Source organism: Temnothorax americanus, unplaced genomic scaffold (assembly GCF_048541705.1).
Source record: "Temnothorax americanus isolate GAGA-0224 unplaced genomic scaffold, ASM4854170v1 Scaffold7, whole genome shotgun sequence".
Taxonomy (NCBI): Eukaryota; Metazoa; Arthropoda; class Insecta; order Hymenoptera; family Formicidae; genus Temnothorax; species Temnothorax americanus.
The window spans coordinates 3,053,448-3,081,041 of record NW_027509792.1 but is presented as its reverse complement, the minus strand read 5'-3'; the positions used below and the strand labels follow the sequence as shown (position 1 = coordinate 3,081,041).

The 27,594-nt window shown below is 40.8% G+C and overlaps 1 protein-coding gene across 3 annotated transcripts in view; it reads left to right on the top strand.

The window, feature by feature from the left end:
• The window catches only part of LOC143905965 (neural cell adhesion molecule 2), a 262,418-nt gene that overhangs the window by 178,533 nt on the left and 56,291 nt on the right, over positions 1 to 27,594 (top strand). For all 3 annotated transcript variants that reach the window (XM_077421646.1, XM_077421648.1, XM_077421647.1), the window contains 2 exons: positions 13,312 to 13,444; positions 18,366 to 18,574. In XM_077421646.1, the coding sequence (XP_077277772.1) occupies positions 13,312 to 13,444; positions 18,366 to 18,574 (342 nt within the window). The remainder of the gene's footprint in view (positions 1 to 13,311; positions 13,445 to 18,365; positions 18,575 to 27,594) is intronic.

Genomic DNA, 27,594 nt, shown 5'->3' with positions numbered 1-27,594 from the left:
ACAATACGCATTGCGAAAAAGCTCAAGCGTAATTGAGAAAATATAAAATACCCGATTCCTTCAATGGACTCGCAATAACTGAATGCGAGTCGCATATAACCCGGCGATATCCTCTAATTAATTGCAGCTACGATCTCAATTCGCTTATCACGCTAATCAATCAGCCCCGTGCGCGAATAATCGCGCAATTGTTCCGTCAATAATACGGTACGTTCGCGCGCGCGACATGATTGAGCCGCGCTCGTAGAAAGATTCGCCGTGCTATGGAAATGGGGAACGATTGTCGCATAATGAGCGCTTAACACGGAATTAAAGGAGATGACGAGATACCGCCGTCGTCGTCGCGCCGTTTTCCCCACGGCATATTTATCCCGCTTTACATTTGACACTCGGATTCCAACGGCGGATGCTTTTATTTTTACGCGCGCTGTACATTTCATGATCCTCGTAATAAATTGCACGCTCGACTAGCGGCTATCTTGAAAGCGTGTCCCTGCGGATGTATGTATGTACATACATCGAGCGAATCCACGAAGCGCCGCGCGGGACACGCGGTGTACGGATATACGGGCCATTGGATATATGCGCGACCATTTCAGAGTCCCGATCATATTTCTTATACTCGACGGCACGCAAATGGTTAAATCCAGTCTTTCATCTTCCATATAAGAATGGCCGAGATATACGTGCGATTTACATGATGGCCTCGCGTTTTCTCCACACCTCCGCGTTCTTCGAGAGGGCAAAGATTTCCACGTAGGAATCGATCTGCATGCAGATCGCCTTTGACATACAGTAATCGACTCTACGGAAGTGCTTCGCCCTAACGTAAAATACACAGTTTACGATGGTAATGGACATGAAGTTTCGAAACGTTTACGAGACTTGCCTCGTGTGAGTATCGCGTGTGCGTGTTCGTGTACTTCAATTTCCTTCGATCATTTTCAAAAAAGAAAAATTAATTTCGATTTTTTTTATATCGTGAGTCGAAAAAAAAAAGAAAACGCGGATGACTCACTTCAGACGGGGCTAATTTACATTCTATCCTCGAAAAGTAAAAAAGAATTGGGGCTCAAAGTCTTATTTTTAGTCATATAGTATTATTGTAATCTCTGATGGGAGGCATCTCTCCGACGCCGAATTGAATATCTCGTTTTCTCGATATGGTACGAGCGTAACTCGCGCTCCTACAAATTCGAGATCTCCGTGATATTCCTTGTCTCCTGCCGATTTACAAACCTCCCTCGATTTCACATGCCGGGCTCGTTCGTACGCCGAGTATATGCACCTCGCAGTGACGATAAACTGCGCGACATAATCGAATCGCGAGCTGTATCTCGCGGAGATTTAAAAATACCTTCAGCGGTACTGAGGTACGAATATCGCCTCGCAATACGGCCTTCAGTTCCGTATATACGAATTGCCATATAAGAATTGCCCCTAGGGCTTGTATCGTAGAAACGATCGCAATCCGATAAATGTAATCGCGAGAAACTCCGATGACCAGAAATGCACCGGATGTTTATCAGCGTATTCAACCGGAGTGAAAGAGACCCCATCAGGGCAAGTTTCTTCCTCATTTTTGTTCATTTGTCCGTTTGAAATTAATTGACAATGAGTGTTACTTGTTTTAAGCTGGGTAAAATTCTATAATACGGACATTCAAAGTTTTTGTTCTTTTACGGTCGTGTTCTCTCACAATCACCTTTTATGGTACAGCGGGTCAAGAAAGGGCTAAAATGGAAAGAAAGTCTGAAAACAGGTTGTGCCAGAAATGACTTTCGCGGAAATGGACCGTTACTTTCTATTCTCTTCTCAATTGTGCTTTTAAAAAATAGACATGTTATATGTAGTAAAAATTGATTTAAATTCTATTTTTTCGAACATACAATTATTTCTATTATTCGTCTTCTAGTGTAATTTCTAATTAACGACGCATCAATTTTTATCTCGTTTCTCGCTTTCTTAAAATATCTCTTTATTACATTATTAAACAAAATAATGATTTGATTATCTTCGAGGAGACTTGAATAAATCAATACTTTTACAGAATATTTTTTATCTTTTTGATTGTCGTTTTATTAAATGAATAACGCAATCAACCTAAAAATGTCAATTTTTTTAGCAATTTGCCTTTCATTGGATTGTGAATCGATATACATAACTAAGATTACTAAAAGAAGCTCAGACTATTTCATTCTATTTTTGATCTTAAAAATTCAAAACGACGAACGATATAATATGAAAATTGAAAACACATTTTTATCCGCTTACACGAGAATAACGCTTCCATTACATACTTTCCCTATCAGATGCTCGTATACGAGCTTATACGCCACTCGCCCACGATGCCGCGCACCAATATAGCTGAATTGAACTGCCGCTAAACTGACGTAAACTGCATATTGTATTGTTTCGTTTAACACACTGCGAAAGGAAGGTGCACGGTGCTTGGTCGCGCGCGGCGGCGAGTCGATCGCGGTGTAAAGCCAAACGAGTCGATCGTCGGCTAATCGAAGCTAACAACGTCGCGACATGACGGTCATCGTCGCGCGACAACCGTCCGACTTAAGATCAAAGTCGATAACCATTCTAGACCTACTGCGTTACCATGGAAATCAGGACGGCGCGGCGCGGCTTGCCGCGGGCCGCGGCCGATATTCTCGAATAGAGTCCGGGAGCTGACTCGGTAAATTCTGCAAATGGAATTGCCAGCTCTCGCTCTCTCGGACGCCGCGTTATTGGTCCAGTGCGTCCAGTCAAAGGGAATTAACGGGACAACGTCAATATCGTCGTCCGAAAGCGGAACGATGGACGGCTCGTATGGTTATTCTTCTGTGCAATCGACAACGCGAGGATAATGACCCCCGCTGTCTCTAACCATGCGCAGGTAACGGACAATAGCCCCTTCTTAGGTAACCAGTCTATTCTCAAATTTTCCTCCCATTATCTCAAATCGGCCGCGTTAGAATTGTCCGTGAATTTGCTCTATCGTCGAGTGCACGCGCGGTGCTCCATTTTGTAACCGCGGGAGCCTCGTTGTCCGACAAAGGAGAACGTTACTACTGCGTTACTCCTGTACTCCTTTTACCTCCCCTCTCTTTTAATCTTTTCCCTGCTGCCGACTTAATCCAGTACCTCGACAATGTATTCTCGCGCAAAATCACGCACCGCTGATATTACGATCGTACTTTTATGGAGTATAAATGCAATTGACTGCTCTCGCGGTTGATCCGACCGTAAATATTTGACATGATTTTCAGGCCATCCATATTTTGGGACGACGCGTGAGTGCGGAAGCTTTTTGAAGTTCGGTCGTATTATACAATTGTTTCCCTGATGCGGCGGGTTATTCATCTTGCAGGAGGTGCAAGAGTATAGCCGGTGCGATCTGTAGCCGTGGTACGTGATAAAACTAGGTAAACACGAGGGTAATCGTCTCCGAGACACTGGCTCACAAGGCTGAGTCGTAAAGCGCTAGCGTAAAAACGACGAAAGAAACCCACGAAATCCGCGACGACGACCGGATGCCGCATCTAAGGTCTAAGAACATACGCGAGAGACCCGACCGAGCCTGTTGATTGGCCCAAGCCCATCAGTTTTACGACGGACTATCACCGCAGCGTCGCATTATTGCGAATCACTTATACGACAAACTCCTCTCTATGTTCGCGAGGAAGAAACCCGAGGAGGTGGAGCACACTTATCAAATTTACGGATCCACCGCGTTTCGGGATGACACGTACTCCGTAGTTTCTTCCACCAGCATTTTTACGACGCCGTAAAGCCGTAAATATGCCATCGGGCGTCCATAAAGCGCCGATGTAGCCGCTCGTTGACAACGCCTTTCGTTTACTTTTTTACGCAACACGCTCTTAAAATCAAGCAATCATTACTGTGATGGTTATTAACTTATCGATATCGACATTTAATCGCAATCGAATTTCGTACACAAAAACGAGAGGAAGAAATATATTTGTTTCGTGTACCTACATTGCTTCACATATTATTTTTCACTTTTTCGATTTATCAGAAGAATTTATTACAGGATTTCTATTTCGCGTGACATACTTTATCTTCTCTTTAAATTATTTACATTTTACAGCAACATTATTTACAATTATAAATGCATTGTTTATTAATTTATTACATCCGGCATATTATCCTGACATTTCGGAATATATCTGATGCGGTAGAATTCAGCTGGTACCGGCTCGTCGGTTAATGGCACTGCCAACCGTATTTTCATTTAACACGATCGTAGATTTCAAAGCTGCATAAATCACCATTGGCTGTCAGCATTTTTTGATGATTAAGCTGTAAGCTCGAGAGAAAGATTTATAACCTGCTCCGAGGTATAGTTTTATTGACGACTCGCAGCAGAACGAGAGTTAGTATTTAAACCGTTTGGAAATATTCCAGCGACGGCTGTTCAGCCTTTTCTTATGCGAACGTTCAATCCGGCACACGGAATCCGGCATCGCGCGCAGAAACGAGGGCGAGCTAACGATTAATTGCATAAATTATTACCGTCGCTACCAAGGGATATCTATAAATCAGAAATAATTCTCCAGCCATTTAGGAACTGTTTTCATCGTGCGACTCAGCTTTATTGGGGGGGGGGGAAGTAGAAAAACAATTCGCACGTGGCTGCAATTTACGTTGATGAAGTAAATGTTCGCCAATTATCATCTCTATCAATTATTATCGCTAGATATAGATAGAGATCGGCCGGCTCATGCGATTAATCAACGTCACTCGTGCGTACGAAAGCAAAAATAACAGCTACCGTATCACTGATCTACGCCACAGTTTTGTACATGCGCAACGCTGGTTATGGCGATGTGATTTTATAACGTAAATATGAGGCGTGCTTGAAAGCATATACTAATCATAAAATTGTATAATAATATTATGAATAACATTTTATCACAGTAATGCAGCGCATTTTATATAGAAAGGGGAAGGATGTTACAGAATTATATACAGAAAGAGAGAGAGAGAGAGAGAGAGAGAGAAATAGCTATAAACATGTGATAATAAAAAAATACACTCTTATAAAAATACTGCAATTTTATTTTCCATATTATTATAATAGAGTAAAAAAATTAAAAGGTAGAGAAAAGCATAAAATAATAATTTTTTAGTTTCTGACTGATTCAAATGAAAAGATTTATCAGGTGTAATGACGATTTTTACTTTGACTTAAACGATAGTTCTTAAAAGTAGTATTAGGAACCCTGTAATTGGAAACTCCGAAAATCAGACAAATCTGGGGTATTTAACTCACATCTTTTGCGACAGTAATTTCGCGGAAATATACGGATTTTCTTTCTGATCAGAGAACTTACAATTATAGTAGCCACGAGGTGCAGTTACACATAAATGAAGAATGGCAGTGCCGACGCAACGAGCGACGTCTGCCGCGCCGTCAGTTGTTCTCGATATGACGTGCATGAATAATTTAATCGGCTATTAAATATTCCGACTGATAAATAAGTTGCATGGAAGTGTGCGTACGGTTGATGCTCGCGGGAATTCACAGAGAGGCTATGGCGGATTCTTTCGCCGCGTACACCCGCGAGAAACCTAATTAAAATGAATACAGATATGAAAATGAAAATCAGAGAGTCCTCTTTGAGTTTCTTTTTTCGACGCAAAATTCTGGCCACAAATGACTTCAGCGCGATTACAAAGCTGCATATATATGTATTACGTACTTCTTGTTTTATCAGTCCGGTGTTATTCGAGATTTATATACCCCGTTATTTTCATCATCTCTACTCTCTTAATATGACTCGTACATTTCCATACCTTCTAATGTGAGTATTATACTTCGCGTGTAATCTAAAATCCTGAAAGATTAAAGGGACTTTAAAAAAATACTAATTAAGTCTTTCGCAATAAACTTAATAATTGTAATAAGATTGTATAATAATGAGAAAATTTATACGATTAATTTTTTTCATATTGACGCGCGACGTATACAGAGAGCGAGATAATATCCGGATAATTCGCGGGCGATATCACATTGAAATATTAACATCGCAACTGTCATAAGTATTACAAGTCATGTCTGTGGTGGTATACCGAATACAATGCGTGTGCGAATCGAAATGGCGGAATATATCGAAGAATATAGAAATGTCGCGCGGAGTGACGGACGGAATAAGAGAGCGCGACGGTACTCGGTGAGATTGTTTGGTGAAAAATGCTCCCGGGGGCCGACAGTATCGACGTCTTCGAGAAATTAAGTTCGACCAAGAAAAATGAAATACACGCCACGGGGGTTGGAAAATATTTTGACAGAATATCACCCGTCCAATAAGGGAACACTGTGGGTTCCGCTCGATGGAGAACGTCGTCTCCGGTCGACGCAAGCGCGTCCGCCACCGCGTCGCCATAATCAACCAATTAAATCCTCGTACTACGTAATTTCCTGAATAATAACGTACGTCGCGTGCAACGATGTTATAACAGTTTTAATCACTCTCAGTAGTCAAAGGCTCAAATATACAAGCGACTCAATAAAATAATTCCTAAAGTCGCGCGCGAGTTGCCCACAGATTCTTTCGAGTAAATACACCAGCTCGTCTAATAGACCGCCAAACTTTTCAATTCTGTGTGACTTAAACTATTTATTCCATTCATTTATATTTCACAATCAAATAAAAATTCTGCTATGTCGCTCAAATATTTTTGTGAAGTATCATGAATCGCCCATAGATTCCGTTTAGTAAATATATCAATTCATTTAATGGACCATGAACTTTCCAATGTTATGTGTTACTTAAATTAATTACTCAATTTATTTACATTTTATAACCAAGTGTAAAAATTCTATTATGTCGTGGAAACCAAATAATTTGTCAAATATCACGAATCTTATAACTAGATTCGTCATCTCATATCGAATGTAACGCGAATTAAGCAATTTTGTATTACGTAACAGCGACGTATCTTTGAGCCTTCTTTCGTGAATTCTAGAGAGACCTCAGTGATAGTGGATATTACAGAGTCTCTCGTCCGTGAAACCAAGAGTGTCACAAGCTGAAGCACGTGCTACATCAGCGTGCCCGCTTATTGCTATATGCATTGTGCAAATTGACAAGTCAATTTACATTGGCAAAACCAACGCGGTCGGCCGGGGGATAGCGAAGGATGGATCCCTCAGGACCGCCGTGGCCGAGACGCGCTCTCACGAGCTCTCCGGCTACGCCCGCATAGCGTATATCCGGGATGAAATGCTACGAGCTTATTTCCGGTATCAGGGTCGATGCTGCGAGATAAACCGATCATTAAATAAGTCCGACGCGTGCGCGCGCGCGCGCGCGCGCGTATCAGTGGAGTACATGGGCTGCGAAGAGGATCATACCGCGAGACCCGTCAACTTTGCCAAACTCGTTCGGCTGCAAACCGAATTCTTAATGCGGTCGCATTAATAAATTGCCGTTTGATAATAATAACGTCGCGATAGATTACAATTAAATTTCTGTATGACATAACGGAGTCGGAATATTTGAAATTCCCTTCGGTATACAAATAAAACACGCAGTATTTGTAATCGTGCGCGTATCTTTCAATTAACAGAGAAATTACAAATGTAATTCTCTGACAGAAATGCAATGCAAACACGGCACGTGTCGCGTTTCATTTCGCAAACTAAATAACCTGTTAATCTTAAAATGTGTATGTACGTCGCGCTCTCCTGTGAAATAATCAGAACTCGTATTTCCGTTCTACGGAAGGAAATTAATGCGGCCGATATCCCGGCGTCGATATATTTTTCTTCTTCATGTCGTATCATTCTACGCTAATCGACGTCTGCGCACACAAGATGCAAACTGTAAATGACAGGTGAATGTGACTAAAAAGTTATAAGCCCTTTAAAAATTGCGAGCGAAACGTTCCGCGAGAGCTGCTCGAAAATTGAAAAACGTTAGCGCGCGACGTTAATGCAATTCCGTTGTGTTCGACATTAGAGTAGCGCTTTAAGCTCAGGCACGCGAACAACAGACGTTATTGTGTTTCGCTTCGTCCGACAAGCTCTTTTTCCGAAAAACATCGCGCGCAACCACCGGTTGTCTCTGTATGAAATTTCAGAACTGAGAAATTCGCTGTAATATTCCCCGAAAAATCGCGCCTGAATAAAATTGCAAAAAAAAAATTATCCGGCCAATTTGTTCCGACAAAGCGAAAAACGGCGGCGTATATTGCATATAAATAACCAAAGCCGAGAGTCGAAATATTAAACGATGACGGATCGGGAAAGAATGCTTTGGCTATATAGGCATATACTTTATTATTCAAGAGCGCATCTATGATGCAACGACATAAGCCATGTATGCCACGAATAAAATACCGCGCAGTCTGTCCGCGGAAAACGCTTCAATTATTATAAATACTTTTTTTATCCGTTCCCCGAGCGCGCCGAATGCTACCGGACGGTATTTATCCAGCTCCGCGAACGGACTAAATATTTCATACCTGATGTAACATTCGCGCGGCACACTGCGTTGCGTCGATAAAATATTTGTAAATTTAATGTCTTTTTATTCCTAATGCATTGAATTGAGTAGTTAGCGAGCGCACTCATATACTGCATAGAAATATTCGCTTGTGTTCCCTCTCCACTCGAGCGCGTGAGATTTACTTCGCGTTACATTAAATTCGATCGTGAATCGTATTTACATATAATTGATACCGAGCAGACAAGTGCCAAAGAGGTGTGTGAAGCGAATTCTATATTTATTTATTTACTGACAGTGGGTTTGACGCCGATGCGACTCCAATGGGAATCGATAAAATTTCCGGACACTCTCCCGCGTGACTAAAAGCAACGCAGCTGCCATGCTTAGAATTTTTAGATTGACCTAGAAGATAATTTTTGGATGAAGCTTAAAATAATTTAAAATAAACTGTAATTTTTTCAAATATATTTGGATTCGTAAAAGTGGTTTCTAAAATGCATTAGACCGATCGTAAAAACCAAATTATCTTAAACTCACGCTCACGGTGATGCTGATACATGCATTAATTCGCCAATAATTTCCTACATCATTTGAGATAAATACAATAATATGCATGTATTTTTATTTTTACAAAAATTAATATTAGAATAAAACTCTCGAGTATGCATTAAACAATTTTACAGTTACGTTAATACAGGAACGCATTCATAATATTAAGTGAGAGAAAACCAAACGGTTAATTAGATTTAACTTTAAATGTATATTGCGGAATATTTCTGATAAAAATAATTAGTCATTTTTTTTAACATACAAGTTCTTGATCATATTTTTATTCTGCTATATCGTATTTTTATTCTGTACACGGCGAAATCGGTCAAATCCTTATTTTTTGATACCCAATTTTCTGCGATCGTACTATTGTAAACGCTATTAATATAAAAAAAAGCTGGAGATTCTTAGATCTTTTATCTCGTCTTCCTGAATAAGAAAAGACTTGAAACCGCAAAATGCAATTTTCGAATACGTTCGTATATGATTCGAAATACCGAGTCTACGTATAATCGTCTAGGCCGATTTGCATCGTTGGGAACTCTATATGGGTCAAATCGGAGCGGTCCGCGCCGACCGCAAAGTCCGAAGCCTATATACGCTCTCTCTCTCTCTCTCTCTCTCTCTCTCTCTCTCTCTCTCTCTCTCTTTCTCTACCTCTCTCTTCTCTTTGATATTATCGATTCAGACTGTATGGTGCGCTCCTGGCTGCTACCGCCGCTGCACGACAGCCGTTTGCGTACATGCTTCCCGCGATATGACAAACAGCATGACGCAAGCGACGCCTGCAACGTCGCCGATATAATGCACATGTGTCGTTGATACGGCACGAAACGTCAAGACGTGTTTTCGAACGCTATAACGATCGTGCACTAGACGCAAGAGGCAAAGCAAGGGTGTGAATATTGGTCCAGACCGAGGAAAACGCAAGCGTCATACAGAGAGTGTCATACGTTCCCTTCATACAGAGTGTGCTTTAAGAAACGATATGTATCGCAGGCTAAAATGTACCCTTCGATTATTGCATGACGAAGAAACTCTTGTTATTCAATTATTTAATTTATTTTACGCATTACTTTCAAAACATCTGAAATGGAATTATATGAGGAACTCGTAAACGGAACGGTTTTGCTAAAATATCTAAAAATTTAGCTAGATATACAGGTTTGAAAATAATTTTGTTGCAAAATAATTATTATCTTATTGTTAGTAGGTCGCTGAAGTATGATGATAATGCTGCAAAAAATTTTGAAATTTTAGCAATCAGTTTGAGTTGTTCTACATAATTATTTTGACGGTGCAACAAAATTATTTTCAGATCTGTATCTAGCTAAATTTTTAGATATTTCAGCAAAACCGTTCTTTCCGTGATAATATACTAATCCTCGAAGAAGATTCGTCGAGCAACATACACAAGAATTATTCTTATAACATGAAAGGAGGACGTGTATGAAGTATAGTATATGACGCATACATGATTTGAGAGGTATGAACTTTTGCTGAAAGCGTGTGACGAAAACACGCGTTTTCTCGACGTGCGGAAAATACGTTGTCTCGGATCCCAGCGGAGCATGAGAGCTCATATTAGATATCTACCAGACGCGACGACACTGCAGTGCACTCTCGTGGATATGTACCTCGGCGCGAGAGGAAACGACAAGAGAAGAGGCTCGGCTGGCGAAAGAGAGAAATATTTTAACCATCGACGGCACCGGAAGCCATTACGCGCATCGAACAACGAACATGCGCAACAAAACTGCTCGCCACGCCTGTCGGCCCCGGTGAAATCATCCGCCGTTAAAGCACGCGACTTAGTCCCGCGGCCGGAGATCTTCGATGCATCGCGGAGGCGAACAAGAAGAAGGAAGGGGAAAACAAAAAAGGAAGATTCGCGTCGGGGAACGTGATATGCTGAACCGACGTTTCGACGCGAACGCGGCTTTAAGTTCCGATTTTTTTTTGGGAGTAAATCCGCGGAAACGCTCGCGAGATGCGATCGCACATCCGCAAAACGAACTCGATGGTCTACCACGATGGCGTTAATCCGATCAGTAGTAAGACGTAATACTCTAATTTTTTCCGAATTTACCAGGATTTTACGAGCGTATCGTATGACGTCGTCGCCGCGCCGTCGGGATCGATTCATCGGCGAGCTCACGTCCGCTCTGCTGATCTTCTCAATGGACTCCTTGATGTGTGATTACTTTTTTGGCATTAAATGATTACGGAGAATTTTTTCTTACTAATAATCACTGCCTTACTAATGCTTTCTTACTAATAATCTATGAATGTACGCATCTAATCGATTCGTCTTGCGTATACGTGCAAATGGGCCAAGAACAATATATAATTTTAAAAATTTACAATTTTTCCAAAATAATTATACAATTATCTTGATCAAATTATAAGTTATTAAAATTGTGTTCTTTTTTTCTTAATATAAAAATCTAATTATTATATTTTTAATATAAATATGTAATTTTTTTTATTCCTCTTGCATATTTTATATAAAGTAATTTATATATATATATATACAAATAAAATCAAAGAAACCATCTGCAATATGTACCACATTCACACATTTGAAGTACTTACATATCACAAAGTGTCGGTAACTCAATAAGAAGCCATCGGGAATGCGGAGCTACATTGCAAAGTTACAAACGAAGTTGTAAACGTCACACGCATCATTCATGCATTTTTCTGAGATCTAGCACGAGTTATTGTGCACGGATGGTTTTTTTTCCCGTTACATAAGAAAATAATGGAGACCAGAGGTACGCTTTCAGAATTGACGTAGAAGCGCATAGAGCCGAGGTGTTTTTTTTTTTCCTTTTTTTTTATCGAGCGGGCAATGTAATTGTAAAAAATGTTATTTATACCGGGCTGCGCGCTGTGGAACGACGAGCGCTTGTCTTGCACTTTAGATGTCCGGCGCAAATTTTATTTCCGGTAAGAGGCGCCCTGGTAAAATCTTGCTCATCGATATATCTTCGACACTTCGGATATCTCGTCGATCGCGGCTACGAAAGGAAGATAGGTCCGTCGACGACATAGCGAAATGTCGAAGCTAACGCGAACGCCAGAGCGAGGACGTTCCCTCTGAAATAGCTCCGTGAATAGTCCGAGATTTTCCATCGTCATCGTTGCGTCCATGAATGTTGAGAGAGAACAAGAGAAGAGCTTTAGAGAGGAATACGTTAAATAACGATCATTTAATTTCGTGCGAAAGGATTGCTGAGGTTTGCGACGCAAACGAGAGACCCGCGCTCACGATGCTCTCTCGACGTTCCGAATTTTATCTTCGCGAGCACACTGAATTTTTACGGCCTTATCGCGACGTAGATTGCGCGGACGCATCGAAATTTTCATACGCCTCGTACAATATGCAGCTGGGAATGTTTTATCGACGATATAACGAAAAGCGCCTCTCAGCCTTTATTTCGGTAAAACTGATGTAAAATGTCTGGCTCGTAATGCGTGCGGTAACAACCGTTATTACATATGACCCGCTGTAAAACCAGTTAATGAGGGAGAATGAAAGCCGCGTGTAACTACATAAAATATGAAAAAAAAAAAATAAATATCGCAGTTTCCGCTTTGTTCTTTTAATCACATATAAATGTCGGCATCAACGCGCGTATTTTTATCGATATAATACATTGTTGAAACGGCCAATAAATTAATTTAAATTAACGAAGGTGTTTATCCTAATACCGAGCGCGACTGCGTATGTATTGATGTGAACGGGCAATAATAGGCTGATACTTATCGCATTACACGCGGGCATTCACGCATCACCGAATTATATATAATCACGGGGAAATCTCGCTTGGAAACGGGAAACCACCGCGATACCGTAATTGCATACAAAGTGAAAAATTATTTCTGACAGAACGAATTCATTTATATGCCGCGCGAACAAATTACGCTTTTATTAATATGCAGACGTATCGCATTCGACTTGGCAAGCTACATTTTTATTGCGTACGTGATATAAAATAGCGACCTCGTGATCGTTTACAAAAAGCGCATCAATCTCTGGGAGGAATTTTTTGAAAAAAAAAAATGAGACTGCATAAATTTTAATTATGCATCTCGATCGATCAATTTAAATCGTTAGTATCGTTGTACTTCCAACGCGCGCGTTGGAAATCGCGTCGCCAATCAGCGAAAACAATTTTTGCCATACTGCAAAATTGAAAAAAAAAAAAAAACAGAAATTTTTCTCATTCCGAAAATGTGTTTCGCTGTTAATTACGTCTAACCATTTCCACGTTTCTGTGTTTAGTACCCATATCACACATCGTGGCACTGGTCGGAGATTCCACCTATCTTCCCTGCGACATATCAACCACTCACGAGGGGGACTCCGTGCATCTTGTGCTCTGGTATCGCGAGGATCTCGGTACATCAGTTTACAGGTAAAGTGCAATCAATCCGTATATACAGGCGAACGTGCGCACCACGTCGGTGGTACATACTGCATGTACGTATACACGCACATGTACAACGATTTGCAAACTACCGCCGCGCCGGTCGTAACAGGAACGGACTGCAAACAGCCCGTTGGCACAATGCGAGATTGGTAGTCCGCTTTTATCCGAAAATTGTCTTCGAACTCGATTTTCCTCGTTGTTCCGCTCAAAGAATGCATACCGTGTTTGCGATAGGAGTCACCGTTGAATATTGCATAAGTATTGATTTGTAGGAATTGTTGAAAAAAGAAAGACTAAGCGTCAGCGTCAGAGCACTGTCAAGAGTCCTGCGCGATTATTTTATTTTCACCAGCGCGACGAATTAATTACCGAAAACGTAATAAACGTAATAAACATAAGAAAATTATATTACTGTTGCTATTATTGTTATATTGTTTATCATTATTATCACTGTTGTTACGTTAATACTGCTCTATTGTATCGTCACTGTTATTGCGCATAAAGAGTCGGTTGTATTAATATTTATATCTATAATCAATTTTGCGATGTCAACTTGTATATTTTGAAAGAGACAGGGAGAGGCTTAACGACGCTTTTTTAATCGCTGCTTTGGATTCAGTCCAGAATAAAACAGATTTGATTTCGCGACTGTGTTACATAACGCGTCGCGAAGCACATACTAATGACAGAACTGATTAGTATCGCCACACGAATGAGAATATACGTTTACGATTGAAAAATGGTGAAAAAAAGAAAGGGAGAAAGAGAAATTAAAAAATTGCAGCGCGAATATTTTGCATGTGCACGTCGCGGTGCTGTTATTTGGGGGGGAGGGGTATCGCAAACAGATTTAAACGTTTCCCATGATTTTGCATCAGATTTTAATTACCCGTCACGTATGCCGGCCGTCAGATCGCTTGCCGGCGATACGGCCGGCGCCGCGCGGTTTTTCCATGCTCGCCGGGGGAAAATGCGATGAACGCGCTCGTAGATAACGAAATTTCGCGACAGTTTCATCGACGCGCAAACACCGGCGTGGCGTCTTAACCAAGTTAATCCCGGTAGACAATAAAATTGCGTCCGCCCAGTTTCCCTATCGCGCGACGCCGCGATTTTGCTCCGTTTTAATTTTCCCTCACGTACTTCATAAACTATATACGTGAACTATGCGGAAAACAAACATATTGCTTCTTATCGCTAACTTGTACGCGACAATGGGGTTAATTATTCATTATTCCCGTCGCGTTGAAATTATCTTTAATTCGGTATCGAATCTCAAAACGGCGAAGTTGAAGATCGCGTTCGCGCGCAAACAATTTATTAGCAAAATTTGTTAACAGATTGTCTATACCCAGTGAATTTCGCACGTCTCACCACGCGTATGCCACTGCGGTATAAGTTTCATTATCACAAACGTATAACGATAAAATGTTGTGTAACATAATTAAATAAGACTGTAACTTTACGCATAATGAATGTTGAATGGCACTTTTTTACTTTACGTTGTTTTCTACCTATTTACGTCATTCAGAATTTTATATTAGATGATAATTATCTTTTACAAGCATTTAAAAGAAATATTGGTGGCTCTGGTGATTACTGCTGACGAATCAGACCCCAGTAGTTACGGCAGTCAGAGTGCGTTAAAGAGTAAAGAATAAAGAATAAGGAATAATGAAAAGTAAAAAGTAATGACAAACGAGCGGGGACGGGCGATGAACCGAACATCGCAAACTATTGTCAATATATGATAAAGTTATCAAAGTTAGAGAACGATCAACTCTGTTTTCCACTATCACGGCGTCGAGTTCGAAGGCATTGCACGAAAAGCCATCGTATGTTTCGACCGCTCACGTCCTTCGTCCGGCCAATCGCTTGTTTCCCTCCTTAAACTCGAGCAGTCGTTGCGAACTGGTCTCACGGCACGGGCGCGCCATCGTCACGCTCCGGATCGCTCGGCGTTTCGCGACGCGCCGTGCATTTCCCGTGCTGAAATCGAATCTCGCTTCGCAACTCGGCGTTGACGACGAGAACGTCAGCGAACGCAGGGCAGGGCAATTGTCGTATCTGAGTATCTCGCGTTGCATTCTGATCCGAACTGTCCGAAGTGCGTCCGCTCGCGTCGTCCGCGTTGGTAGTGCAAACAAGTGCCCGGCCCGGCCATACGACGGATCTTCCGTGGACCGATTGACGTAACAGGTAAATGAAGCATTGACATTTTGAGGCCCGATTTGATGCGTAAGCTATCACATTGTCGACAATTTAGACGAGCGTATGCGTGTGAAAAATGAGAATCGCAAAGCGAGCGGAAGATATACAAGTATAATTGATTCGTTCCGTGCATCGCCGTTTAGGTTAGGTTAGGTTAACTCTATTTCAGAGATCCTCGCTTTTATAACGCGAAATTAATAATTATTGTGCGCCGACGATGTGTTGCATTTTTCATAAACAAGCCTCTATCTGCAACGCAGATTAGCGACGGCGGTATTACGTTAAGCACTTTATTCTTCAACACTCTGTGCTTAGCAGCACAGTTCTCGCCCCCCCCCCCGCCTTTACGCCACATTATCCGCTTCCTTTCATGGAAAAGCAGAAACGCCCGGCGCTGACGCCGGGGCTGGAGTGTCCTCGGCTCCGCGAGATTTAAAAACCCTTTTCAAACGTTACGATGCATATATACCAGAAAGCTTGTCACGCGGTGACGTATAACGGATCTTAATACGCAGGAAAAATAGCAACGGCGCTTAAGCGGATTCGTTCCTTCGAATGCCGCGTGGATACGCATATTTTCCCGACAATAACAATGATCGCGCGAGCGGGAGAATATGAACGACGCCGGATCCGTGATTCGCGGCCAGAGTGTTGATAACATATTTCTGATGCGTGCGTCGCGAGATCCCGCGGAGAATTTGAGAAATTTGAAAAACCGCGTCGCAATCGGTGTCGCGCGCGCATCGCGTAAATCATTAGGCCGGATATTAGCGACGAAAGATAAACGCAATCGCCGTGAAATGAAATCAATTATATGGCAGTATAATTATTACAATTTGATAGCGTTCACGGGTTGAAATAATGATTGCCCGTGGTATATAATGATCAGCGGGAGGAACTTTAATTATATGCCAATTATAAAGGCCGCGATAACGCGCGCCGGGGCTAGAGCGCGATTTAAACTATGCAACGCGAAATCCCCCGTGGATTTTAATTTATTCCTTCGTGTCGACTGATGAATTCATCCGCGGTCGCCCGGCCGCGCCGGTGGGAACAACGCTCATAAACATTAATTGAAATTATTGCGATAATGCAATGCCTACCGTTAAAATCGCTGCTCTCGTCAACTGAACCGCGCGTAGGTATCTTTTTAAAATCGAGCATCGGACTGTCCGATTGACAATTGACGAGTAAATGTGGCCGCCCACGGTACCGATGCACGATGGCTTGTCGTCGAAGTCCGTGGCAGCCGAAATCCGATCCGCAATTTTTTTTTCTGTCTTCGATGAGAAAATTTCAATATTCGAAATACCGAGATGTCGATTCTGAACGAGATGGACACGATAGAGCCTCGTTAAAAATTTATATACGCTGCATGTTTTCAAAAATACATTTATTTTTGTATATATTTATATATCTTTAATGCCTTTTAGCTACCTCTTAATACAGTCTATTTAAAAATAATTGTAGAGAATATAATTCTGTTGTCCGTTATCTTCGCTGAAGCTCGTCGGAAATTCTTTATTTCCAATATCTATTCGGAAACTATAAATGTCGCGTCGTCTTCGTTCAAGACAGATTAACGATGAATGAGCTAAAAAAAATTATAATTAACCAAGTAATGTGGTAAAAGTAGAGCGCTCTGCTCAGCGTCTCTGTAATACTTACGCCTCGCTTGCGTCAGACGCTCGGGCGTTTTCAGAACTTTTTTCGTCGCCTTAAATATCCCCCTTGTAAGTATATATCGATTCAAATGGGCTTTCAGGCTTGCCCGAAATAAAAAAAGAGATCTCGTGACAAAAACGCGAAAACTTCGTTGTATGACGGGATTCGCGCGGAGAAATAGAGAAAAGTTAGCGGCGGATCTCGACGCAAAACCGACGACGCGACATTGCGGCGCGGCGCGGCCGCGGGTAAATCTTTTTGTTTTACAGGAATGGTAAAACAATCGGTTTTTCAGTCCCGCTTCAATTTCGCTTCCTCGGTGCAAACATTCGTTGGGTTTTGTCTTTACAACAATTCCCGTAACGAGAATTTCATGTACCATGAAATTATTCTCGCCATATAATTTAACAAGACACAGCATTTTTCAGATATGGATATTTTCATTCGCGCGCTTATTATTGCAGATGACACATATCGTAAACTGTACGATGTAACACGGACGAAAATCTGTCCGTCGGATTATTTACGTGACTGGACGCGACTGACTGCGTCATAAAATATTCTTGCGAAATGCAATGTATACGTAATACAACATTTTGCACGACCCATATTTTTTAACGACGTTACAAAAGCATTTATCTCGAATGAAATTTTATTCGCACTTTTTAATTTCGACGCAATTCAATCTTCCGATTCGCATCTCTGAAATGGAAATTATCGCATTATCATCATCATTATTGCATACTAAATTCATTTACACGTACATTTTAATATGTAATATCAAAAGGTGAGAGAGAATGTATAATCCGGTGACATTAATACGATCAAATTCTCTGGTAAAATACTTTTGATACAGCTTAATATCATAAGCTCCCTTTTGTCCGAAAACGAGAGGAGAGAAGCGAATGCGCGTCCATTATAAGTGTTCATTTTCCAGAAAGCAGATTGTGCATTCTCCAGAAGATTAACGCTAAACGATAGTTCATATATGCCTGGCTCGTTTATTCATTACTATTTTTTTTTGTTACAGCATCGACGCTAGAAACCGAGAGTTCGGTGTCGCCGAAAGATGGTCGGACGACAGCGTGTTTTCGCATCGCGCCTATTTCATGCTGGACAAGCAACCGGCGCAGCTGGGCGTCGAGAACACGAGGGAAGAGGACGCCGGTATCTACAGGTGTCGCGTCGATTTTCAAATCGGCCAGACGAGAAACTCCAAAGTCAATTTAACAGTAATCGGTAAGATTTATTTCAGTCATTCGATGCGTCAGCTCGATAAGAGATAGATGTATAACATCGTGAAATATCTTTTATATATACCAGGTGACAGGTAATAACGTAATAAGCTCTACTACGAAAAATGATTCGCTTCTTACACCCTGTATATATAGATGCATCGCTCAATTGCTACAACAATAACATAACTAAAAAATTGTCATTTTTGTTTGCAAAAGAAGGGTGAAAATTCAATATACTGAATGAAGAGCTATATAGCTATAGATATTTTTGTTCCTTTACAATCAGTTACAGCACCAAAATCACATTTAAAAGTATAATATTAAAAATTTTAATGATTCGAAACATTTAAACTTATTTTTTGGAAAATTTTGTTTTCTGAATTACGTCATTGTTGTATAGCAAATGAGCGATATATAAAAAGTAGAAAGAAAATTTTATTAAAACTTCGAAAATGACCAGCTACACAATTATTTACGCCCGATTCTTCTTATTATTCAATTAGGTTTGACCAATGAATTAGGCAGAGTAGCTTTGCTTAAATTACACGCTTTCCTGCAATTATACGAACAGGTTTTTGTGAGAGAACAGCATTTTAGATATGAAGAAGTTTACAGTCACGTTTTACAGTGGCTCGTAATGTTTATCCAAGATGGAAATTGGAAAGTTTTTGCGACTGTGTACACGATAAACATTAGTGTATCGCGGTTGGAGCAAGCCAATCGTGAATTAACTTGGCAATTTCCATCTTGGATTTACATTATTATCCGAAACGCGCTACGCGGATGTCGCAGAAACTACCCGTTCTGCAGTTCCCTTATTCTTAGTATTCGTAGTAACGAGAAAGTGTTCGGGAAGATCGTTCCAAGTAACCGGAGCCAATTGTAACTTTGCCGGGGCTTCTCTTTGTACATAATTACCTCTTTCATTAATACCCAATTAGCCGCTCGAACACCGGCTACTCGACGTGTATTGCGATTATGCTAAAAATGACGCGAAAGTTTTACGGGCTTCGCATAAGTATAACCGTTTTAAAGTTACGTGTCGCTGTACTTTCGCAACTTCACTCTTATAAAACCATCGTAAGGTATTGCGAGTGTTTAAGACGGCGGGAGTTGTAAGGATCAACTTGAGACTCATTGCCCGAGGTCGCCCAAAAAGACCTTTACCGGGTATTAAAAGCCATTTGATGTTTGAGAAAATGTGGCAAGTGCCGCCGTGTACCAACAGGTTGCAAACCAGTGCACGGGCGATAATTATTTATCGCTTTTGCAACGATCCGATAAAGCCCGATAAATCCAACTTCTCGAATAATGTATATCGGTCAAGAAGGTACTTAAACCGCGCGAGATATCATTTTAAATTATTATTATTGGAATGGTGATATTATTTTTATTTAGGTAACTTCTGCTCCCCTATAAATTCTTCAAACGTTTTAGCAAATTTTAATTATCGTTTTTTTTTTTTTTTTTTACATAAAAGGATTTAATTTTAATGAGATTTAATGGATCTAAAACGTCATCTTGTCCGCCCGAAGTTAAATCGTAAACTCTGATAAAAATTCTAATTAGAGCGATTTTTTTAACTTATTTTTCCCAAACTATGTTTTAATATCACGCTTTATTTCCGAACCACATTTCTCGTTGTCGTTCGACGTGACGGGCATATTCAGCGCGCCAACAAAAGAATACGTAAAATGGCAATTAAGCGACGTAATAAATTCGAAATAAAGTAAGCGGCTATCGGGGCGAAGTGAGAGCATATACGACAATGGTGGAAGATAGAGGTGGAGAGAAAAAGTTAAAGAGAGAGAGAGAGAGAAAAAGATATACAGAGGTCAAGGAGAGAAAAAGAAATCCAATTAACATCCTGTTGAAAAATTATGGAAACGCCAACGGCGAATCCCGAGCGGTCGCCTCGGGATTCGCCGTTGGCCGGCATGTGCCAAGGAATTTTTCCCGCGGGGTAATTAGCTCCCCCGACGCACCCTTCCGACCCACCGACATTTCGCACGTCCTTGCTACGTAGCTCGTAGACACTCCGAGCGTTGGTAAACCTTTTCCAGATGAACGCCAATTAACGTGCCTTTGCTCTCATCGCGCTTTCACAAGCGAAATTGCACATCATTCTCTCGTCGGTTTCTTTTTTTCTGACACAACAGAAGATACAAAATGTGTGTCCGAACACAATTGTGATCGTATACTCTTCGTTATGCGTTCGATGAGAAATATAGATCCAAGTCCATTGAGACTTAAGGTAAGTGTACCAATGCCGGGACACTTAAGACCTATGTCTGAACACCTTTATTATTTTAATTTTTAAATAATTAAGTATAACGCGAATAAAAAATCAAAGATAAAAATATAATATACGAAAAATATTTTTATCTTTGATTCTTTGATTTTAATTTGCGTTATAATAATTAATTTAAGGTTTAAAATGATAAAAATGTCCAGACGTAGGTACGTGCCCAGTCATTGGTATACATTTACCTTAGAGATCCGATTTCTGATTTTTAATTTCAAATATCATAACGAAACGAGCTTTTCTCTGTGAAAGCTAACAGCGTTGAGATCGATTGAAAAACGCAACTCGCGAAAAACGAATCATCGCGTTTTTTTTTTTTTTAGTTTGATTCTTGAGAGCAAGACAGTAATATTGTTACGCCCGCGCGAGAGACATGTGCATAATCGCGATCGTCATCGCGTTATACAACGAAGAGTGTGTGTGCTCTCGCGAGATAAGCGAGAACGGGAACGTCGTTAAATGTTGCACTCGTAGAATTTAAAACGCTCTCTTCTACAAGTGCGCTTCTCGCGTTCTCTCGCGTATTTGCGCGTTGTAACCGTCAAAGACTCGGGTGTGCATCGAACAGGCAAGGCGAGAACGAAGCAAGGACGCATTCGAATCAGATGCACTGTCGCGACAGTATCAGAGAGTATAGAATGAGGTGAGAAAGAAATAAGGATGAGAAGGAAGCGACTCGACCATTAGTAGTGCGAATTTGCTTTCTTAAAATGGCACGTTTTGTATTCGGAGATATATGGCGGAGAACGCGGATCTTAAAACGACGTTATCTGGTGAATGAATTTTCCTTTTCTCAGTAAACACAAAAAGTAAGAGAATATCCTTTTGCTGGAAGTATACAATATATATGGAGGGGTAAAAACTACAGTGGCGTAAGTCAAATTTTTAAAAATATTTTTTTGTGTGCATATAGATGCAATTTATATATTGTATAGATTGGATCTATGCACGCGAGAAAAAATTTAAAAAAATTTGACTTACACGACTATGACTTTTACCCCTCCATAGGATATATATAAACATATTGAAAATTAAAGTTTTATTTTTATTTATGGAAACAATAATTATATAATAATCGTATACAATATGCATTAATAATGTATTAATATTGGCATTGCAAAATTTAATTAATTAATTTAATTAATTAAAAAAATGAAAAATAATAACATACAACAAATAATAATATCAATACTACTTTTATTTTAAAGAAAAAATATGATCAATCACACGCTGTATAAAGTGGGTATTCGCCCAGACAAGATTACTTGGAAGTCTTCTTGTCGACGCCACAGACGTTCGTAAATATCCAACCCGTCATATTTTCCGCCAAGAATACCTTGTACCAGTATCGCGACGGCGACGGCTGCCCGAGTTACCGTATCGAGGAACTTTGTGTTTGACAGTGGTTCCGACCAAAAAAATAAAGGGAATAAAGGAGGGTGAAAAGTTTCGTACAGTCGACGGGAACCAGACCTTTGACCCGACGTTAAAGCTTCGGCAAACGAGAGCATTTATCGTAGCAAGACGCTGTGTTCTCTTTCGGTCGAACAAGAAATACAAGGTATTCTAGCTCCGAAAGTATAGAATGTAATTCGATAAATTTTCCGCGCGGTACTGGCGATTTCACGAGCGGCATATACTTCGCAATTTCTGTCGGCCAATATTGACATTTCAATGCGGATAACGCGCGCGCAAGCAGATATAAATTTTGTGTATTTTATAATTTTGCGAAATAATAATAATGATACACGCGTTATCGCGAAACGTTTGCAAATATTTCATTGCATATTTTTTAATAATTATCGGATTAATGTTTTCGACAATCGCAATTATTGCAGGCGTAACAATGTTCAGGGCGCGTGATTTAATTATCACGTAATGAAACAAAATGATTTTCTTCCCATATTTAATTTTAATAAAATTGCAATTATAAGCGATTAAAAAATTTTAATAAACAATGTTAATGGCCGTAATAATGGCTCGTGCACGGTCCCAAACCGGTATACCTAAAGCCTAGTCGGTTGGTACATACCTATCAGTTCTCGTTTAGAAGCAGAGATATTATATCATGCTTTAGGGTTTCATAAAATACGGGCGAACTGAAGATAAGGTGGTTCCCGAGTAACCAACCAGGGGAACCAGAAATCGGTGCAAAAACTCTAAAGAAATCGCGGCTCTTCCTCGAAGTCGAGCTACAGAAAACGAGCGCATTTATCTTCTTGAACCGTTGTTTTCTTTAAAGTAAGAAAAGGATGGAACGCGCGGTAAAAGCTGTGAGTAGGTTTTTTTTTGCCACGAGAAGGGACAATACATAACTGGGGTAACACCCACGTCCGTGGACCTGCCATTAGCTTTTCGCCGATTCAAACTTTGTAATCGCGATAATCGAAATTCTATGTAAAGGCAAAACGAACTGCCTGCCACTTTTTCTCCGAGGATGGAAGAACGTAACTCTTCATTTTGTAAAGCGGTTCCCTCGCGTTTCCCTCTGTGAGACGACAGCGTAACACCTTCGCGTAGCGTGTGACGTCGTCTCACTTCGCGACTCTTCACATTATTTGATATCGTCGAGTCATGGAAACTCTATTTCCGACGCGCGACAGCGTCGTTGCGCATTCAACAATAAATACGGAGGTGGAACTTTGTTTACCGCCTTTAAAGAAAATATTACGTTTCAAGCGCGCATATAGCGATCCCCGCGCTTACCCGTTTCTACTGCATTATGATTAATGCACGCCAAGCGCACCATTTAGAAATTTGCTTTGTGCTCGCCTTCTGATTAACGAGCAGTATACCTACCGCGGTACTTCGTCACGATTAAGTAAAATGGTTGCGAAAGAGATAGCATAGAGACAGCGGACGATCTGAAATTTTTATTCAATGGGGCGGTAGATAGTTTCCGCGAAGTTAGCACATACATTTTTAGATTTCCGATACAACTGATAGAGTTTTGGCTCTTTCCCAAAAAGTTCTAGGCTTGTATTTATAGTTTCCGCCAAAAATCTCAATTCTTGTCTCGAAACGCGATACAGTTTTATAACCGGATCTTAAAATTTGATGATTTCTTTTAATAGAATTTGAAGTCTACACATCTGGCTTATCTATATTTTTAAATATTAATATCCTTTTTTTATTATCCACGCTTTGCTCGCTGCACTTTTGAGTTGAGATTCATATAACGACTATAAATTCTATAGTTATCGATTTTTCAGAAATAGTTTTGGCGATTAAGTGCGAAGATAGAGATTCGATAATTTGCGGTTTTATTTTTACAGAGATGAGATAATTCTTACTTAAACTGAATTGAATAGAATTCGGTTATTGCGAATAATAATAATAGTATACTCGAATATGATCCGGTACTCTTAGGCTATCGCGCGATCGTATATCTTTGCAAGATAAACGTGTGAACGGCGCGGGATGAAAAATAAAAATGTGTTTTCATCAACAATTCGCGCTTGGACCTCGATCGTCACAGCTTGGATTTTTTTGGACAACAGGCTATTCGTCTTGACTGATGTCGATATTGAAACGGGGAAAAAAACGAGATGGAAAAATACAACGTATTCTCCCCTATTTGAAAGGAAGAGGCCGAATAATTTGGCAAATTTTCCAACCGTGGAAGAACTCGTACGTTCCGCGGGGATATCCGTCACGGTCTCCGCTGCAGAACGTTGGTGTCAATATCACCGGTGTTCGACTTCCAATATTGGAGCAACAGTGTGACCAATTCTTCTCTTCTCGGTTACATAAACCAATGCAGAGTATCGAGTTCGACGCAAAACAACAGACGTAATGTCGGATCGACAGCCAGTCGATACACACGATACAGCACCACTCGACTCGTGTAAATCCGCTGTAAGTTCACTCGGCCACAAGCGCGTTTCTTAGGATCTTCAGTTTATTGGAAACCGTAGGTCGGCACGTCGAATAAGAAAAAAGAAAGAAGTGCCGACGAAACATGTTAGTCTCGAGAGTAATATTTACTCGAATCAACTGTCTCTCTCTCTCTCTCTCTCTCTCCCCTTTCGATGAGTGGTTGGAATTACGGAGAGCCCGAGCAAGATAAAAACCGGTTAAGTGCGGAAATATCAACTTTTCAGAGGGAGCAAGAAACGTTATATCCCTGCAAAATCCAACGCCATATATTCGAAGATGTTTTAAAGAAATAATATCTTAAAGCTCAGATAAAGGGATGGGGGAAGAGGGTCGCATCTGGCGCAACGCGCGATAAAGAGATAATGCATCGCAATCAGTTTCAGCCGGCTCGAAATCGGGATAAATTTAAGTACGATTATCGTTTTCCCTCATAATCCGCGAGCATTTGGCACGAAAATAATTATTCTCAAGATTATATCCGCGTTCTCTCCCTCGCCCTCTAATGAACGCGATCAGTAAAATCTGTGAACCTACGTCGGGTCATAATGATTGGGATAAAAATTAACCGTGGTGATAACAGTAAAGTGAAACTAAAGCAATAATAATTTTAAAGCGGATTATAAGACTCCCCACAGCCGATTCGACATTCTCGACGCGGCCTGTATTCAACCTGACTTCTTCATATAGTATTCCTTCCTTTCATACATATATAACATATGGTGCTCACGCAAGCATATTCTCCATTTCGGAGAACGCGTTATTCAAATGATTATAAACAAAGGAATCGTACGAAACTGCACTTGTAATGATTTTGTTACAAAGACTAACTGGAGGGTCAGGATTTTAAAACAATCTTACAATGTAATATTTTGTAGTGTCAAAGTATTTATTAATTAATATATTTGACAAGATTCTCACAGTGCACGGCAGCTTTGCTTTTTCTTTCACTGCGAGGATAACTGACTTTTCTGCGATCGTTATGATTTGATATCATAAATAAAGAAGGACAGGTAGACAATAGACATATAGACAACAGGTATCGCTGACTCAACAATTACACAGGTGGCATACGTTTGGCCAATCTTGGTTTAAAATAAAATATCCTATAATATCGTATTATAATAGTAATTGAATAACAACAATAACGTTGTTGATTGGATTTACATTGATTATGTACGCAAATAGAAAAATAAAATTTGCATCACGCGGCGCGGGCGCCTCGATTGCGAGCACTTGCGTTCATCCCTGAGTTTAAATATTAAAAATGTCATGATCCAACGAATTTCTCCCAAGACACCCCGTGTAATCTGGCGAGAGACGGAAACCCTCCTTACGCCACTAAATACGTTCGATTTGCTCGCTCGAAAGTTACGAATGGAGATCCATCCCATGGGGGCCGAAGTTTTCAGTATCCGCCGATGCTCGCCCTTGCGCCCGGATTGTTCTCCCGAAAGGTAATTGATCTGGATTGCCCGCTCGCGCCTTCCGCACGAACTTTTAATAGTATTTTACTTCTAAGCATGCACACCGCCTCTCCGTCGGGCGGACTGATGCATCTACCTCAGCGGGAACTTTCCCCAAGAAGTTCGAGCAAGAACTGCCGAAATTCTTGCTTACTCACTTACGCCGTAAATGCGACTTCAATGTCGTGGACTTAGCCGGGGTGAGTGGATCGTTATCGCGTGCGCCGGCATCGTGGCTGCCGTCTTTACCGGATACCTCACTCCTTATTTTTACATCGCCCCGCTGCTTTCCGGCTTGTAATAATAGAGAAGAGACTTGGCGATGTCTTCCCGTAAAATAGCTTTATTAAAGCTCCAATGACGTATAGCAATGCGTGGCCACGGTTACTACATTCTTGTAGTAAAGCATACGTCGCCGCCGTGTAACGGCTACGATGCCGTTAAATCCCGGTGTTACTTCAGAGCAAGACTCGCTAGTCTTGCTACGCTTCTTTCCTCCCGTGCGAGTATCCTTGCATTACTTTCAAATCTCCGATGCGAATGAGTTCAAACGGAATGACAAGATAAATCTCGGAGGAAAGTGCGCGCATAAATTTTACGGTGCATTGCGGTGCCGCTGAAGTTCTTCAACTTCAGCGAGAAATGCGTAACTTTCAATGAAAGCTACGTTTGGAAATTTTTTTTTATTACCGTACACCGCGTTGTAAACAGACATTCCTATAAGAGAGAGAGAGAGAGAGAGAGAGAGAGAGGGGGGGGGGAATGTGCAGGTCGGAATTCGAGGAGCTTGAATTTGAGATTCATTCCTCGATACTGGGATTTCTTTGACATGTAAGCTGCTTTCTTTCACGCAACATGTATCGGTGAAAATCTCTCGAGCAAAGCGTGCTCCATTTTCCGTACTTTTCGTAACTCTAATCGGAAATTTTGTTAAATTCACTGTATATCGCAAATGTAATGATTTTAACGACGTGATGTTAGTAACGATGTGTACGATAATATCGCGTCGTTACAGATTTTTAATGAAATTGTATCGTTTGTATTTTATCTCCAATAGCTATTTATGACATTAAATTACGAGGCATGATACAACGACGTAAAAATAACGGCAGGATCGTGGAAGGCATTGGCCATTACCGAAATTGAAAACTCAGCACGCACCTGTGCGTGCATAAGTAAATAGGAGGTACGAGCAAGAGTGTGCGATCGAGTTTTTAGTTTTTATCACTTTTGTCGGGATACTGCATTGTAAACACGTTCGTAAATACGGGAAACTCCGGGACGGGACGCGAAACAAACTAGTCCGATGATGTTAATTGTCGCGCGGCGCTTGCATTAAACGTCCGTTTATTTTATAGGAATTGAACATTGCGA